The 18,312-nt window shown below is 38.9% G+C and overlaps 2 protein-coding genes across 2 annotated transcripts; both read left to right on the top strand.

Annotated features, from left to right (window-relative positions):
• The first annotated feature begins 1,755 nt into the window (after window positions 1–1,755).
• Window positions 1,756–10,077, top strand: LOC111572172 (uncharacterized). The gene is made up of 11 exons (XM_023275723.3): window positions 1,756–1,884; window positions 2,210–2,267; window positions 3,679–3,693; window positions 3,782–3,912; window positions 3,992–4,127; window positions 5,333–5,617; window positions 5,797–6,135; window positions 6,226–6,410; window positions 8,785–8,886; window positions 8,977–9,075; window positions 9,166–10,077. Exons 1-11 carry the CDS (start codon window positions 1,861–1,863, stop codon window positions 9,385–9,387), a joined length of 1,596 nt encoding a protein of 531 aa, XP_023131491.2. The 5' UTR covers window positions 1,756–1,860; the 3' UTR covers window positions 9,388–10,077.
• A 1,069-nt stretch (window positions 10,078–11,146) lies between these two features.
• Window positions 11,147–16,794, top strand: prpf19 (pre-mRNA processing factor 19). The gene is made up of 16 exons (XM_023275713.3): window positions 11,147–11,330; window positions 11,531–11,680; window positions 12,515–12,591; window positions 12,952–13,093; window positions 13,264–13,337; window positions 13,449–13,514; window positions 13,636–13,677; window positions 13,811–13,885; window positions 13,981–14,056; window positions 14,149–14,258; window positions 14,430–14,585; window positions 14,706–14,775; window positions 14,863–15,036; window positions 15,224–15,306; window positions 15,771–15,876; window positions 16,006–16,794. The coding sequence occupies exons 1-16, from the start codon at window positions 11,312–11,314 to the stop codon at window positions 16,101–16,103; spliced, it is 1,518 nt and encodes a 505-aa protein (XP_023131481.2). The 5' UTR covers window positions 11,147–11,311; the 3' UTR covers window positions 16,104–16,794.
• Window positions 16,795–18,312: the final 1,518 nt, after the last annotated feature.

Genomic DNA, 18,312 nt, shown 5'->3' with positions numbered 1-18,312 from the left:
AGTTCCCGTAATGGCCCGAGCAGCGCTTGACAGCGAGTCGGACCATTTTGGGATGCAAGGAGTTCTTTTTCGCCCACAAGGATCGCATTTTTGAGGGCCTGAACATGCTGAAAAACTCATGAAAGTTCGCATACATATCAGAACTGGCAAAAAAAAAAAAAAAAAAAAAAAAAAAAAAAAAAATATATATATATATATATATATATATATATATATATATATATATATATATATATATATATATATATATATGTATATATGTATATAAAAATATATATATATATATATATACATATATATATATATGTATATATATATATGTATATAAAAATATATATACATACACACATAAATATATACACATCCGCACATATTTATTTTACAGTGAAGATGTATGCATGCACCGTTGCAAGAAACTTTATGCTATAATCCTTGAGATTGATCAGCTAAGCCTCAACTCCTGGAAATTTCTGCCAAACCCCGACATACACCACACCTCGAGGTGTGCCACGTTGCAACCTGCGTGGGCGTCTGAGGGCCCTTTCAAGACTGCTTGCAGCTTTAATTGATAATGTGGCTGCTGGTTTGATCTTACACATTTTTAAAAATTTATTTAACCTTTATTTATACAGGTAATCCCAGTGAGACACAGAGTCTCATTCTCAAGAAAAATCTGTCCTCAAATAACCTAACAAAGCAACACTGAGTCACTGACAAACAACACTAAGGGACCTGTGCTAGACAAACATACAATAACTATACAATATAACACTGAGCTACAGACAGACAGGTTCATCACAGAACACAACAAAATGTATGTGCAAAAGCACTAAGCAAAAAAGTTGAAGAGTAAAAATAGTAGAAACAAGGACAAGTTTTAAGAGATGATATTTCCAGAGTATTTAAGAGATGTTTAAAGTCCCCCAGGGGAATCAAGTCAGACAACTTTAGACTCTGCTGTAGTGAGTTCCTGGTTGAGGGAGCAGAGTAAGAAAAACATATTTTGCTGAGCTCTGTGTGGACTGAGGGGACGGTGAGAGTAATGGAGTCTCGGGAATGTGGCTGAACTGTTTACGTGACATGTAGGAGGATAAATATGTGAGCAGCAGACCAAGGATGGATTTGTAAATTAAATGATACCAATGGAGAAGTCTACACATGGACGGTGATGACCAGTTAACCAAGAAGTACAAAGTGCAGCAGTGGTGTGTGAGAGGTTTACATTAACACCTGTTATAAATATAAATGCTCCATGATAAACCGCATCCAACAGTCTGAGAGAGTGGGTGGAGGCATTCATGTAAACAATATCTCCATAGTCAAATACAGACAGGAAGGTGGCAGCAACAAGTCATTTTCCTGGCATTAGAAGAAAAACAGGATTTATTTCTGAAAAACAATTTTAATTTCAACTTCTTTAAAACATTTTTTTTAAAAAGAGGCTTTTATTAATTGTGATACCAAGGTATTTCTAAGAAACAAAGTGACACAGAATGCAAACAGTGCAGTGTGAAGTCCAGGACAGAACATTTATCTGCAGAGAAAGTTTCATTTCTTGATTCAGCATCTGTCCTCTGTCCTGTTACTTTAAATTCTTCAGTACATCTTAGGTTCAATCTATCATTTAAGAGTACCGACTTAGTAACTGTACCCTTTCTTGCTGTATTTACGCAAAGGGGAAAAAAATAAATAAATAACGCAACAAAATGACGCACTTTGCGTAGGAGGCGCTGAGAATACAGACCGACCGCCGCAGCCTCAGCAGCAGGAGGAGGGATCAGTGCGCATGCGCGGTCTGCGGAGGACGATAATATCCTCTTATGTCCATCAGCAGAAACACCAACAAACATCCAGCGGTGGATGCGTTTTCCACCCATGCTGCAGGTGAGCTCACGGTTAAATACGTCGCCGACTGTGTAATCGTGTATTGATTATCGATCAGGGACCGCTTGATAGGCCGCTGCGGCGCTGTACGTGTTGCTGGGAGGCGGTAGAAACATGCTGGACACCTGAGAGGAGCTGACTTCAGGGCATGTTGGGTGACAGCGCTGATGATTTCTGCATGTGTCCGAGCAGGCTGCAGTATTTGGCTCTGCACAGACGCTCACATCACCTCAGCTGCCTCTTGTGCAGCTTGTTAAGTGATGATGGAGGGTGGGGATGAATGATAATGCTGTTTACTGATGAGACAATCTGCTGTCTTTCCCAGGAGAAGATGTCCTCCTGGGTCCTGCTCACTGCACTGTTCACCCTCCCTCTGGCTGCAGGTACGTTCAACGGAATTTAGATGCCTTTAGTCTTCATGCTTTGCAACTTGTGGCTTATTATTCAATCATTTACTTGTGTTTTATATAACAAGTGCCCATTAAATCAGCAGCCTAAGTTAGTTAGTTAGTCACCTAAAATATGCATAACGTAATCTGTAAAAATCTGCTGTTTTAAATGTGCATTAGTTAATTCATTTTATACAGCACCAATTTACATCATATGTCATCACAAGGCACTTCACACTGTAAGGTTAAAACTTAGCAAAAAACACAGAGAAAGCCGACAAAGTTTCCTTTAAGCGTCACTTAGCAACAGCGGGAAGTAGAACCAGGCTCAGGGATGGCGGCCATCTGCCTGGACTGGTTGGGATTAGGGTACAGAGGAGAGAGAGAACAGGAGAACAGATGGAGAACAGAAAACAGAATGATAAACACTTTGGAGATCAGTGATGTGCAGCTCCAGTTCCAGAGGAAACCTGCAGAGAGGATAAAACACCGACCAGAGAGAGTGTGAGAAAATGCTAAATTAGTGACATGTAATGGTGGCATATTAATGTATGGAAAGAGAAAGGTAAGAGGAAAGTAGAGTCGAGGTGCTCAGTGCATCTCGGGAGGCCTACAGCAGCATAACTAACGATAGGTTTTACCAATTCAGTTTTATTTATGTAGCATAGAATCATAACATATGTCATCTCTTTTGTCAAGATCCTACAAGGCCTTAAAAAATGGGTTATGGTCCAATGAGCTGCAGCTCTTTTCCAGAAAGTCAGATGTCAAAACGTTCATTGGAGGATCTGTATTCCCTCTAAACAAAGTCAGTAATAAAAAAAAAACAGCAAAAAAAGACGGTTCAGATTTGTCATTCAATTGACTTTAAACAAACACGGGTGAATTCTTTGTTGTTTTTGGATTTCTGAAGTGGTTCCTTCTCCTGTTTTTGATTGTTTGTGGGTATTACTGACTCAACTGAAGGTCATTGAATAATAAAACAGAATATGGACAGTGGAAATTATTTTTCAGCCCTGAAACATTAATAATCACTCATCAGGTATAAATATTATCTTAAAATAGAGGATATATATATATGACAAATGCTTAGTTTTGTTAAGCTGTAGCTGACCAAATTGTGCTTTGAAAAGATATAAAAACAGTGTATTACATGTGTAAAGAGTAACAATAATTTCTAAGATGACACTTGCAATAAAGAACGTAGAAGGTGAAAGAAATCACAACTTTAAATCCTGACTGGAACTATTAATCAGTTTTTGCTTTTTAGCCCTTAAATCTTCACAAATGTGACTGTAAACTCCATTAGAAAGTGGTGCCAGTGTGTCTTCAGTGATGTCTTGCTCTCTATATGGTGCAGCCTAGTATTAGCTAACTAAACATGTTCATTATACTCTGCCCACAGGTTGGGAGTTACTAGGTGAGTCAACAGTCGCATTTCATCATCCACTTAGAAAACAAACATTGATCTGTCGAGAGATTGTTCACGTTCTTTTTTGTCTCAACAGGTGAAAGAGAGAAAGTCCAGACGGTGTGTGTTGGGAAGGAGTTTCGTCTGCCGGTGGACTCGACATCTAGAATTGTGACTTTTACCCCAGACGATGAGGGACCGAGACGCGTCCTGCTGGAGAAAACCGCTGTGAGTGCCAGTATGTCGGTGCTTATTTTGTTGTGTTTGTTTGTTGTGTTGCCTAACCCTGTTTACTGCACAACTGTAGGTAAAAGACACGCGGTTTGAGTGGACCAGAGACAAGACGTTGGTCCTCAAAGAAGTGACCCACAGCGATCAGGGACTTTATGCCAACAAGCTGTCCATTGGATTCACCTACGAGACTGTCCATCTCATTGTTTCAGGTATGATAGTCTCTTATTTTGAAGCACCAGCATTACAACATCTTCTTCACTTCACTCTTTGATCATTCATCCTTATCTGATTGTCGCTTGTATTTATATCATTTAATTTAATACAAGTGCAAATACAAGTAGAACATTATACTTGAGCAAAAGTGCATAAATAATATCAGAAAAACATACTTAAAGTGTCAAAAGTGAAAGATATGTCATTATATTAGAATTATTTATTAGACTGTTAGAATAATGTATCATTACAGATGTGTATGAAAGAAGCATATTACTGTTTTAGCTGGTGTGAGTTATATTTGCTTCATAAACATTTAGGTGGTTTAGTCCAGTTGTTACCAGCCATAGGGTCACATAATATATCCAAAGGATTCTGAGATGACAGAGGAATGAATTAAAAAGAAAAAAAAATTAAGTTAAATTACTTTGCTTTTGTGGGAGTATAGCTGTTTCAGTGTTTGGGACATTTGTAATAGTTTGAGAATATTATATGTAGCACAAAATTTGCACATCCCTTGTCAAAATACAGTCAGGACATATTTCCTTTACATTTGATATTACTGCTATTTCACAGGTGTTTTTACTTAAATCGTCCTGGACTTAACGTTAAATATGTTTAAATATGTTTTACTTTTGTTACATAATAAAGAAGACTATGTGGTCTAATTCGGTATAGGCTTCTTTTAAATACTTTTCACATTTTCACAGTGCTTACTTTTACTCGTTTTTCAGTGTGAACAAAATTTGAATATCGACATCGGTAATATCGGTTATTGCCAACATCAGAAACGTTAATATAGGATGTCGGTATCGGGCAGAAAATTTAATATCGTGCATCACTAAATTTAACTTTAAATAACTTTAGCTGGAAAATGTAATCATGGTCAAGTTCTTTCAACAGAAATAGCTTAGATGTTAAATGTAACCAAGGGCACTATACAGATTGTTTGTGAAGGGTCGAAGGTGAAAAAGGTTTGGAAATCTTCAACATTGCGACGTGTGTTTTAGCATATACAATGTTTCCTCTTTGAAAAGTAATTATAGCAGCTGGAAAATATATGTAGTGGATACAAAGTGCAATAACTCCTTGAAATGGGTGAAATATAATTAATTTTAAATACTCACTGATATTACTTCAGAATTGTACTTTACTTTCAGCCCCTTCAAAATATTTCTGTTACTTCTCCATCCTGTTTCAGAATGCATCAAGCCGTATCGCAGGAACTACGGCGAGAACTTCGAACACAACATCCCTGAAAATGGCACCCTGCTGGAGTTTTCACCTCGAGGTGCTCCACCTGAGTCCATGCCGGTTGTGCTGTGGAACCGGACCGACCCTGAAACCAGCATCGCGGGTCGAGGGCGGCTGCTGCGAGGGGGGAAGGTCTGGGTGGCAGAAAGAGTCACGCAAGCAGATCAAGGCAATTACACCATGAGAGACGACTTGGGGAAGGTGTTGTCTCGCAGCACCCTCGCCGTTCGCGGTGAGCAGAGGCCCAACACGAGTTTTCAGAAGCTGACTGATGAATTTCTTTAACTTTAGCATCCTGTGAGTTCTGATAATTTAATTTGATCTTTTCTTTTTCCTGTGGTGCCCTCTCATACCTCCACATTTCCTTCATTATCCTCCACTCTTTGTTCATGATTCTGCACATGGATGCAGGGCACTCCTTTAATGTGACACGCTTCACCAAGGAGTCTCTAACCCTGCCATTATTTCTTCCTGTCCTTCATGCCCATCTCATTTTTACTCCCTCACGATATCCCAACGAATCTTCCCTGGGCCCCTTCGACCCCAGACCCCCGCGTGGCCCGGTACAGCTGATCCGTGAGGGCCAGATAACGGACCATGACATGCGCTACAGAGGTATCATCTCCCTGAGCAGGAACGGATCCATCACTGAGGTCGTCATAGCAAGACTGACCTCCAGGCACGATGGGCTGTATGAAATCAGAGATGGGAATGGAAACCTGGTGTCCTCCACCTTCTTGCAGGTGATCGGTGAGTTTGCACCACGTTTTTTCCGCCATCTAAATTCTTTGCTGCACAGTCGCCACTCGTCCTAATATCTGTGCCATATAATCTCACTAGATAAAAGAGGGGGAACTTGGCGAGCGCTCTTCAAGTCCATCACTGTCCCCTCCGGCATGTTTGTGTCTCTGGCTGGATTCATCCTGTTCATGAAGCGCTATCCAAACTGCAGCCTCTCACAGATCATCGCTGGCTTCAGAACAAACCGAACGCCACCAGCCAACCCTCCAAGAGTTAACATCCAGGTGAGGAAACCATGAGAAGCAGGTTACTTTAACACTGCTGTTTCTTGTATAGATAGATAGATAGACAGACAGACAGACAGACAGACAGACAGACAGACAGACAGACAGACAGACAGACAGATAGATAGATAAAGAAATAAAGTTGAAGATTTTTTATTTACAGTAAAGGTGCAAATTGTTGACATTTCCAAAAAAGGAGTAAAATCACTGGTATTTACAATAAAAAGCGTGTTAAAAGGTAATTACAGTGTAAAAAAACGAATTAATAATAAGCATGAGCGTAAAAGGGGTTGCTTGGTCCTGCATTGTTATTTTTTATTGTTACAGTTACATTGCTGACCCACCATGGCTGCATGAATTTGTACCATTCATTGTTATTATTATATTGTTATATCTGAATACACTGTTCCATCCGTTCCTGCTGCTTTTGGTTATTGCCCATTCTGTACAAGGAAGCTAAACTACGTTTTGATGTGCTCTTACTTTCTACATACAGCCACATGAAAAAAATAATGGAAATGGTTTGCTTTTTATTTGGACAAGCAAACATTTGGTCATCTTTGAAGCAGTGTGAACAGAGACAGGTGATATGCAACGCCACATGTAAATTTAACTTTTCATCCATTTTATATGTCAATATCTGTAACAGTCTTCTGTGGAAAAGAAAGTCATCAGAAATAACAGAATCATTGCTTGTGTTGTGACATCAGCTGGCTGATTTTTTTTTCCTCTTCCATGCACAATTCCTTAATTTGCAAGATGTATGAGTTGTTGTTTTTTTTTGCATGTATTCCTATTTGTAATTCAAATCCCCCCACAGCATTTCACTGTGATTCCAATCTGGGCTTTGACGAGGCAGTTCCTTCACCCTCCAGTTCTTCTTTGTGAGACGTTCATTGGTGGATTTGTTTAGAAGAGCATAGGACCGTTATTCAGGCGGCCTCATGTTAGCTTTAAGCACTCTGATATGATGCAGAATTATAGTTGAATCAATGACTACAAACTGTCATATCCCAGAGGCAGCAAAGTAACTCCAAACCATGAGATATATTTGCTCTACACTGTGACCAGAAAACTCTATCTTTGTATGTTAACTATGGTTTTGCTCTTATCTTCCTTTTAAACAGCAAAGCTTTTTTTGCAGGCACACCTCCCACTCAAGTCAGACTAGCACAGTATCTTTCTGATTATAACATGCATTTTGATGCAAACAGTTACCTGCAGATCCTGTGTTGAGATTATTTTTTCTTTTCTTTTTGCATCAAACAGCTTGGTTTGAAATTTAAACCACTTGAAGATGATTTTCCTCACAGTGGAATGATGTAGCTTTGATAACGTGGAGATCTTTTTAAATCCTTTGCCGTCTTTGGGATTAAGGAATCCAACTTTTTACAGTATTCTTGTCTTATATGATGGTAATTGTTATATTTAAGAGGATTTTCATCTCTGCCTCTTCCTCACCTGCCATGCAGTGACCACGAACTCTTTCCTCTGTTGGATGCCACGACTTCTTGTGTCGTCATTTTGCTGGGGCTCAACTGTGGTCACTGAATCTGTGTTTGGTCAGAATCTGTCTCTGCTTTACATCTTTGAAAGCAAAGAGATATTCAGCCTATCTATATGCATGGTTTAGGCTCAGATATTGGTGACGTTTATTTTGGTTTTATTCCTCTAATGGTTCAGATTGGCATCTTTTGTTAATGTAATAATTGAACTGACTGCGGTTGGTTGGAGAGCAATGTGGGTCTGAGGCTGTTTTGTGATCAGTAAGTCTCAGCTGACAGAAGGGACATATGAGTGTTCAGATCCTGAAATCTGTCTTTTTTATGTTTATAAGCAAAGGCCAAAAAACTCTCTATCTTTGATTTTTCTGTCCAGAGCACATTATTCTGAAAGACCTGGTCTGTTCCTGTATGTTTCCTGACAAACTGTAGTTTTACTCTTTTGTTCTTTTTACATAAATCATTTTTGTGGCATACCTCACGTGCAGGTTAGATTTTTTTTGACACTATCAGTTTTAAAAATCAACTGCAGATCCTGGGATGAAATTTTGAACACCCATAAGCACAACTTTTTCTTGAAGGCCTTAGTGAAGATAGATAGCTGATCAACGATATCAGAGGTTTAAAAATAGAGAGATTCCGCTCATCAGTCCCTAAATAGGCTCTAATCTTTGGCACCTAATCTCGAACCTTCAATTATAATTCTGTGGATGTGAAGATGTGATGAACGTGTGATAAAGCTTCAAAAAGTAATACATGTGCACCAGTTGAGAGGTTTAAAGAAAACGACGCGTACAATCTACATCATTTCATTTTGTTTTTGTCCTGGATTCTTTTTGATTGTAAATGTTTGTGTGTGTTTGTGTTTGCAGGACTATAGTCAATCCTATCACCAGTCCTCAGGCTACTACACTCCCCCACAGCAGCCTGGAACACCAAGAAAATGGACCCCAGGAGCCAGTCCTGCTCACACTGTACGGCTGATTAACTGAATCAAATAAGTGAAAAATAGGTTCAAACTGTTACATTGAATTAAGTCTATGTGCTTTTATTTGTATTTCCAGAGTTACTCTCCTGTTAGAGTAGGAACTCCAAGAGCAGAGAACCAAGAAGTGCTCAGAATGACAGCTGAGAGCTCCCCGAGTCATAATTTAGCCGCTGAGGTAACACAGTAGCTGCTGCACTCTAGCTGTGAGGATTTGCATATCAAAGACTAAATCCTGTTTTAAATGAGTGTTTTCATTCCTTTCTAGGGGGATCAATCAAATGAGGAAGACAGAAGGATTTCCTTTTCTGTACCTGGGGCTTCAGACTGCCTCCACTCCTCTGAGGGCTGCGTTCAGTTCCAGATTGTGAAAGATGGAGATGAGGAAAGATGGAGCAAATCGCAAGAATTTTTTTCTACACTGCCACTGGACACGGACTCGTCTGAATCCTGCAGTGTTTACACGTCAAAGAAACTGAACTTCTTATAAAAAGGAGAATTGGGGCCGGAACAAGGGAAGAAGAAACATAATGTGTGGAGAAGTCATGAAAAGAAAGACCCCACCTGTGCCTTTTGCACAGTTTTAACGGTTTGATATGAAAATAACTTGTGATACTTTTGTGTAATTTTTCTGAAGCATGAGTTGAGCATTAACCTTCCTGTGTGATATTCTACTGGCTGATGGTGCTCCTGAAATCTCCTGCTGTTACCTACCTCCAGACCCTCAGGACCAACATGATCTGCACTGTATTTGCTGACTGTCAGTACTTGTGTGTATTTTTTGTGTGTACTATGATCTCTAGGGCTATGTTGAAATTAGAATTGTGGTACTAAAGTTTGCAAAAGAGAATTTTTACGTACTGTACAGCAATATAGAGTTAACTGAAATACTCACCAGTCGTATTGACCATTCCTAACTTCTACAATATCATGTTATGTGTCTGTTCTGCAGATTAATAATTTTTGCAGGTGTAGTGTGTTTACCTTCGAGGTTAGTAATAGTTATGTTTCACTAAATACTGCAATAGCCTGTTAATCTGTAAACTTTGTGTAGAGGAGAATATCTTTCCACCAAATCTTTCCATTAGCGACAAAGTTGGACTGCTGCTTGTGATAGTTTTTGCAATATTGACATGTCATCTCGTAAACAATAAAACTTCTCTTTAACTCACACACCTTAGATGATCCCTGCAATATACTGCATGTTTGATGTGTACATTTGTTTGGACCTAAAGATGAAGTATATAACAAGAAAAGCACTCAGAGCGCAGTACTCTGCCAAGGCTTCTCAGTCGTATGATTTCTGATGGATAAGTCCCGATAAGTCCGCAGCGGTCGATTTGTAGTAGGATCACAATTGTGATCATCAACAGACAGCTGACGTCGTGTTCACTTGTCATAGTTACAGTGACGCACTGTTGCTATCTTGCAGTGATACAGAAATCTTTAACAAATCCGTGGATCTAGACTATAAGCCGCATCACTACCAAAATCTAATCAGGTGGTTCTTGTGTCATTTCTGACCTTCCCTGAAAATTTCGTCCAAATCCGTTAGTCCATTTTTGAGTAGTGTTGCTAGCAGACAGACAGACCAATGGACAAATGTACGTTTTCATGAACACAGTAGTGTGTTTAACATTATTGTTTTCCAAAAAGTGACTGCTGTCTGTGTTATCCTTATATCGCTGCATAATTTTACCTGCTCTGTTCCCTGGATTATAGCCAATCTGGCTGTTTTTACTGATAGAGATAACTCTAAAGGATTAATTCAACTCATATAATGCAGTTTTCTACCTACAAAAAGTGGTTGCACCTAAATTGCAGCTGAAATGTTATTAGTACATGAAAATGTCTTGACTCCATTAATGGGTGTTATATTTTGAAGACTAAACTTATAGGGTAGTTGCAAAAAAATGCATTGATTGATTTTAAATTAAAAACCCAGCCAAAAATCATGGTAATTACAGGCTAAACCTGGCCATGAGACATATCAAACACATCAAACCAACACTAGAAGTGCCTGTATGGCTTAAGCTACGAAGTGCAAGTAAGAAGAAGGCCAAAAACTTTGGCGTATTTGCACTTTGGGATTGTCTGTCCAGATAAAAGCAGCTGCTGTATACACTAGGATGTGTGTGGAAAAGATACACAAAAACTGAGAAACACAGCTGTCACTAGAAGCTCAGTCAGTTTTGTCAGACGGTTGTAGGGGGCAGTGCAGGAACTCAGAGGTTTGACTCTAAATCAAAGCGTAGAAGAAGAAGCTCCGTTTATAGCGGCAATGAAAGGACAGCGTGCCACTTCTAATTTGAGCAAAACATAAGTAAAGTGTACCCTTTAGCGTTAATAACTACCAAGCACGGAGCGAGCATAATTCACGGTAAAGAAGAGACCAATCGGACTGTGTCGGGAAGATGTCTTTGGTTTGTGCAAGTAAGTGAAGCCGACTTCATTGATATGACGGAGGCAGTGCTGGTTAGCTAGCCTCCGTGCTAATGCTACTAGCTGACCTAGCTAACGTTAGCGGCCATGCATTACCGCCTTCCACTTGAGACAGTTCACCGGTCTTGTTTGTGGTTATTTTACTATCGGAGTCGTGTGATTTTTAAGCTGTAACTGCACTTTTCCCCCAGTCTCCAACGAGGTGCCGGAGCACCCGTGCGTGTCCCCGGTGTCCAACCAGGTGTTTGAGCGAAGACTGATCGAGAAGTACATCGCAGAGAATGGAACAGACCCGATGAACGGACAGCCGCTATCCGAGGAGCAGCTCGTAGATATCAAAGGTAAACTCATGGGAGACTTTCAAAAGACGCTGCACCAAGTTAATGCTAATGCAGATTAATACAGCAACCCTGTGATTTATCCTCTTTAAGGTTATAGCAGTCAGTTTTTGTTGTAAATTGCGGTGCTGGTATAGGAAGCTGAAGTAAGCATAGTCGTAATTTTAACTGAGGATTTGATTCTTTTTCTCTCTTTGCGCTTAAAGTAGTTACACTAAAACTTTCATTTAGGTAAGGCCAACGTGCTAAAGAAAGGAAAATGGCTGTTTAACCAATATGTACATCCATAGATTTGTGTGAGAGAGCATTTTAAAGTGAACCACAAGTTTAGTGCAAATGGTGCAGGTTCTGATTGTGGGAATAAATACAGTTAATGACAATAAACACAGACTAATGCATACTGTATACATGTGGTAGGTGAATGATAGTGCAGAGAGCGACCTTTAATGGAAATCATAACAGATGTGTAATATATGATATCTACAGTGGTAGGTAGTCAAGAAGAGTAGTTTGAGTCATTATAGACTGATTTAATTGTTCATAAGAGTAATGAAAAATGAAATAGAGGCGAGTGCAATACAGAAATGAACCAATACCTCATAACTCACAGATATTCCATCTACTATCATAAAGGAGTAAAGAAGCCAGAAAATATTAAAACTTAAGAAGCTGGAATCTGGGGATTTCTGGTGTTTTTCTTTAAAAAAAAAAAAAAAAAAAAAAAAATTCAAATTGATTTGCAAAATTGGAAAGTGATTATTTTAATAGTTGACACCTAACCAAGTATTCATTGTAGCCCTAATGAATTCTGCAATGAGCAAATTTTCTTTGTTTCAGTGTCCCATCCTATCAGACCAAAGGCTCCATCAGCAACGAGTATTCCTGCCATTCTCAAGTCCCTTCAAGATGAGTGGGTAAGTTTTGTTAACCCTGAGGAGTTACCACACCACCTTCACACTGTAAATGTTTCCTAGAATCTCTGCTTTGAATTAGCATTTTTTTCCTGTGATAGTAGTATTAGTAGCATGAATAATACATTTTATTAGATGCTGCCTTTAATGGTAGTCAAGGTCACAAATTTAATGAAAATAATGAAGTAATTAAACATATAAAAAGTAACCGAACATAAGAAGCAAATTAAATGAGTAGCCACAATAGGAGTCTTGAGCCAACTTGGCGGTTTAGGTTGTTTTTGCCTTGTTCCTTTATGTTTCTTATTTTAGAGATACAACTGGATACATCAGTGGATCCTGTTTTCTCTTTTTGTGTTCTAGGATGCTGTTATGCTCCACAGTTTCACCTTGCGGCAGCAGCTGCAGACCACTCGTCAGGAACTTTCACATGCCCTCTATCAACATGATGCCGCCTGCAGAGTCATTGCTCGACTCACCAAAGAGGTCACGGCTGCAAGAGAAGGTGGGTTGATAGCAAATGTTTTGGCCTTAATTGAAGGGCATAGTTCCAATTGTGAAGCATGTACAAGGTCTTTTTATACCTCCGTCATAGAAATGACATGCCACATCAACATGAGCTTGTAGATAGTAATGCTACAGCATTTTCTCATGTGGCCTTTTTCCTTCTTACAGCTCTTGCCACGCTTAAACCTCAAGCTGGACTGGTTGCCCCTCAGGCAGTTCCTGCCTCTCAGCCAACTGCAGCAGTGAGTCACTGACTTTTAATTCAAGCTGTTAAGACACTGATCAAAAATGCCTACATCACCTTTTGCCGTAGTTTCTTCCAGCAGTCTCTAATTCTGCCTTCTGTATTTCAGGGTGCTGGTGGAGAGCCTATGGAAATTAATGAACAGGTGGGAATGACCCCAGAGATCATCCAGAAGGTAAGGTTTTCATTTCCTTTACCCACATTCATCATTATTTGGCCATAACATGTCATTTTCTTTAGCTTGTCTAAGATGTTTCTTAGACAATGTGTGAGTATTCTGTTTTTTCTGTTCACAGCTCCAAGACAAGGCCACTATCCTCACTACAGAGAGAAAGAAGGTATTATATTTCTCCTTTATTTAGCCTCACTTATGCTGTATATCTCATCCTTATTTTACCACAAGTCTTACCATTATAGTAATCTGTAATTTACCTTCACGCTCCTTTTAATGGCTTAACTGTGTTTCTCCAGAGAGGAAAAACTGTCCCAGAGGAGCTGGTTAGAGCTGAGGATCTCAGCAAATACCGCCAAGTGGCTTCCCACGCTGTAAGTGTTGATTCTGCATAATCAGGAGAATGCAACTGCTTCTGTGAGTTATTTGCTGAAGATTTTGTAAACATTCTGTCTTCTGTTGCCTTCAGGGTCTTCATAGTGCCAGTGTGCCTGGTATTCTGGCTCTGGATCTGTGTCCCTCAGACACTAACAAAGTGCTCACAGGTACAATGACTACATCTGATTTGATTTGATAGCATGATAGACAAAATATGAAGAGTCGGTTATAGGAAATCAAAACTCTTGTGTTCTCTCAGGTGGAGCTGATAAGAACGTGGTGGTATTTGACAAGAACGAGGAGCAGATTGTGGCAACACTTAAGGGTCACACCAAGAAAGTCACCTCTGTCATTTACCATCCATCTCAGGTAAAACTTTCTCAGTCTATTTGATACATCAATGAGAAAAAAATCTCCGATAACCAAATAATTTACAATGAGAGTTAACTCTATTAGGAGAAATGCCAAACATGGTTGTTATGGTAATCTATTGTTGACTTTTCACCATTCCTCACGCTCTCATTGTCTTTTCTCCTCTAGTCTGTGGTCTTCTCTGCATCTCCAGACACCACCATCCGTGTGTGGTCCGTCACCGCGGGCAGCTGTGTACAAGTGGTGCGTGCCCATGAGGCAGGTGTCACCGGTCTGTCCCTCCATGCTACTGGAGACTATCTGCTCAGCTCCTCTGAGGATCAGGTGTGTGTGTGTGTGTGTGTGTGCACTGCTTGAAGAAATGAATTACTGACTGATGCAGTATAAACAGTCTTTCCACTGTTCAACTGCTTCACCATGCTAACAAGTTGTTTTACTTTGCAGTACTGGGCCTTCTCTGATATCCAAACTGGTAGAGTCCTCACCAAAGTTACAGATGAAAGTGCTGGTTGCGGTAAGTGGTGCTACAGTCACTTGTGTGTTTGGCAGTCAGAATAAAAGTTTTCTTTCAGGTCGTAATGATTCCATTTGCATCCCCCAGCTCTCACTTGTGCTCAGTTCCACCCTGATGGTCTCATTTTTGGCACCGGTACGGCTGATTCCCAAATCAAGATTTGGGATCTGAAAGAGCGCACTAACGTGGCCAACTTCCCCGGCCACTCTGGACCTGTCACCTCTATTGCTTTCTCTGAGAATGGATACTACCTGGCCACAGGTTAATATTACTAACTGCATTTTTTTTTTTTTTTTAAACAATATTTCCTGCTAAACTTTGTTTTTATGTTGTGTACTAGGCTGTAAAGTTGCAGGAATATCAAAAGAGTTGCCTGTCTCTCTTCACTAAAGACATCTGGAACACTATATTTAAGTGTGTGTTTAACATGTGGGATTCTGTGCTCCAGGTGCCCAGGATAGTTCTCTGAAACTGTGGGATCTGAGGAAACTGAAGAACTTCAAGACCATCACTCTGGACAACAACTATGAGGTAAAAAAAAAAATGCAATATTAATGTTTTTTTTTCTAAATGAGTGGTTTGTCATTTGGAGAACTTTTTTTGCTGCCTAGAACTGGATAGAAATACAATACAATGGTCATTGCTGTACACTAAAAGGGATGTTTTAGCCAGCGAGCAGGGAACTTAGCATAGAGAATAGAGGCTACTTCTTTACTGGATGCAGTGACATCCTGGAGTCAAACGGACGCAGCTTATAACTGTGTTTAATTTTCTAATTATTAGTTTATATCTGCGTTAAGATACGTGTTAATTAAATGTCAAAGTGCTGGGTGGTAGGTTGGTTTAGAGAACTAAGTTAGAGGTTTCCTCCAGTTCTACAAGAAGGCAAGGAAGTGAATAAACACAACACAGTGACAATTTGCAGTAACAGTGGAATTATACTGTTTTCATCCCTCTGTGCTTCTGAATCTTACTCATCTGTTTTTGTGTTTCAGGTGAAGTCCCTGGTGTTTGATCAGAGTGGTACGTACCTGGCTGTAGGAGGCTCTGACATCCGTGTCTACATCTGCAAGCAATGGTCTGAGGTCCTCAACTTCACAGGTGAGGGAAAAACAACATCACTCTCTTTACAAGTGTTTATCCACTATGTATATGAGAAGGCTTTAACTTTGAGGAACTACCAGACTTTGTTTAACCTTGATTTTTATTATTTTTCTTTTCAAATTGCAGACCACTCAGGATTGGTGACCGGTGTGGCCTTTGGAGAGAATGCTCAGTTCCTGACCTCTGCAGGAATGGACAGAAGTCTCAAATTTTACAGTTTGTAGAAAAGGTTAAATTCAGAATGAAGGGAGGAGAACAACGGAGAGGAGTTTAGAATGATCTCCGCCCGAGCAGTCACCATACTGGACACGGTCATTATTAGAAAAAGGAAAAAAAAATCACTGCTACCTTTGCTTCTTTAGTGTTTTAGTCCTCATGTCCAGGGAAGAAATCCAATGAAACCACAGCAACATGGTTAATATAGCAACATGTTTGCTGGCTTTCTAAGTTTGAAATCTAAATGATGTGTAATGAGCTGCAACTTCAGTGTAAAATTTCTGTTCTGTTTGCCAGAAATTATAATTTTACTGTAGAATTTTCTTTTTATGCGTGTGTGGGGTGGGTTCAGAAGTCGCTTGTGATACATCTCTTAAATGTATACAGTCAGAAACTATAATTGGTGATTATCTATTTTGCCTCTTAATGTAGAGCAGCTTCATTATGATACCTTTAGGGTAAGATTAAGTTACAGCTGTAGTTATGTAAAGTGCAAGATGAGCAGGTGTATGAGATTCGTAAACTTCTGTGAAAAATGTAATAATGTTTAACTTTCCTTGTTTTATTTCCTGTTTGTTTGAAAATTTTTCCTTTTTTTTTTTTTTTTTTACAATTGTATATTTCCCATTACTTGCTGTTTCACCTGCTGCACCTCTGCCCTTTTACAATAAAATAAAAAATCTTTTGTATTGCCCTCAAGTTTCTGACTCTGTTGGATCCACTCCTTTGAATGTATTTGTCTTCAACTGTAAAAATATTTTTACAAGGTTGCACAAATTTAAAGTTTGTTACTAAGTGCTTCTTAGCCAGCTGGCAGTAAAGATGCTCTGAGATATTCTATATTGAACTGTAAAGCAACCTTTTACATCCAAATGTGTGTTTTTTTTTTATTGCAACTTCACTCTGATGTTTGAGATCCATTGTGAAGAATTAATTATGAGTTTGACACTGCACTTCTGTACATTTGTCTGATGGCTGTATTTGCTTTCAAAATTCTGATTTAAACACAAAACATGAAAATTGTATTAAATGTTATGAAACTGCCCAACAATGTGTAGAAGAACAGCTAAAACATTCTGATGATTAACTGATTTTGACAGAATTGACTGCTATTAAGATCGAGGCAAACAACCAATGAATTAATGAAGCAGATTAATCCATAAAGAAAATGATCAGTATCTGTAGTTCTGCATGAAATGGTATATAAGCTCAGCTTTAACCAACCAAAACATATTCTTGCTTTAACAGGAATACAGGAGTAATAATAATTTAATGATATATTGTAGTTGAACAGTGATATTTCTGAGCACTTGTTATATACTTCAAGTACATTTTTGTGATAATATTTACTGTACAGTAATATTATAAAAGCAGGATGTCAGCTTGGAACAGAGCACTTTTACGTAAAGCAGGGCACTTTCTGTAGGTGTCTGTAGATTTCAATAATAATACATAGCTTTAAGGTAATTTTCTTATATGCTGTGCCAGAAATCTCCCTTCAGTTCCAATTTTTCCAGTTTTATTCCCACCTAAACAGAAGGGTGTGTTCATATATCATTCACTTCCTAACTTATACAACATTTCATATTAACATGGCTAAAATGGATTTCATCCCCCTGACTTATTTGCTTTTGATTCATGGAGTCAGAAAAATAGATAATCCAAATTCCTCTCTGTATAAACCTTTGGCTCGAATATACAAACAACAAAATTAAACTGTTTTGAAGCTGGCTTTATGCATCAGATATATGTTCTGGAAATGAACAGTAATTGTATTTTTAGTTAGAAAATGCATAATCTGCATATTTAAACGTTTTCCTTCTGGCACAAATTGTGTTGTTTCTTGGTTCAGAGATAAAGCAGGAGTGACAGCATTCTCTTGTACAGTTATGTAGGGTCAGAATTTAAGCTGTAAAGTCAAGTTAATTTTTATTTTTATTCACAGTGTAGTGGAGTCTTAGCCATAATATTTATATTAACTAGGTTACATTTCATTATTTACTATACCTTCAGGTCATAGCTTTATTGTAAAACTAGTTATTTTGCCCATCAAAATTACTAACAGTGTAGGGTCTCTGCCATAGTATGTATAATAGTCAGGTAAAGTAGTATTTAATGTAACTTTTGCAGGCTTTGTCCTCATTATTAATGATTACAATTATTAATACTATTGTATGTAAATTATTTATACACTTATATGTAAAATCCCACCATCAA

The sequence above is a fragment of the Amphiprion ocellaris genome, chromosome 13, assembly GCF_022539595.1.
Source record: "Amphiprion ocellaris isolate individual 3 ecotype Okinawa chromosome 13, ASM2253959v1, whole genome shotgun sequence".
Taxonomy (NCBI): domain Eukaryota; kingdom Metazoa; phylum Chordata; class Actinopteri; family Pomacentridae; genus Amphiprion; species Amphiprion ocellaris.
This window is presented reverse-complemented; position numbering and strand designations above follow the sequence as displayed.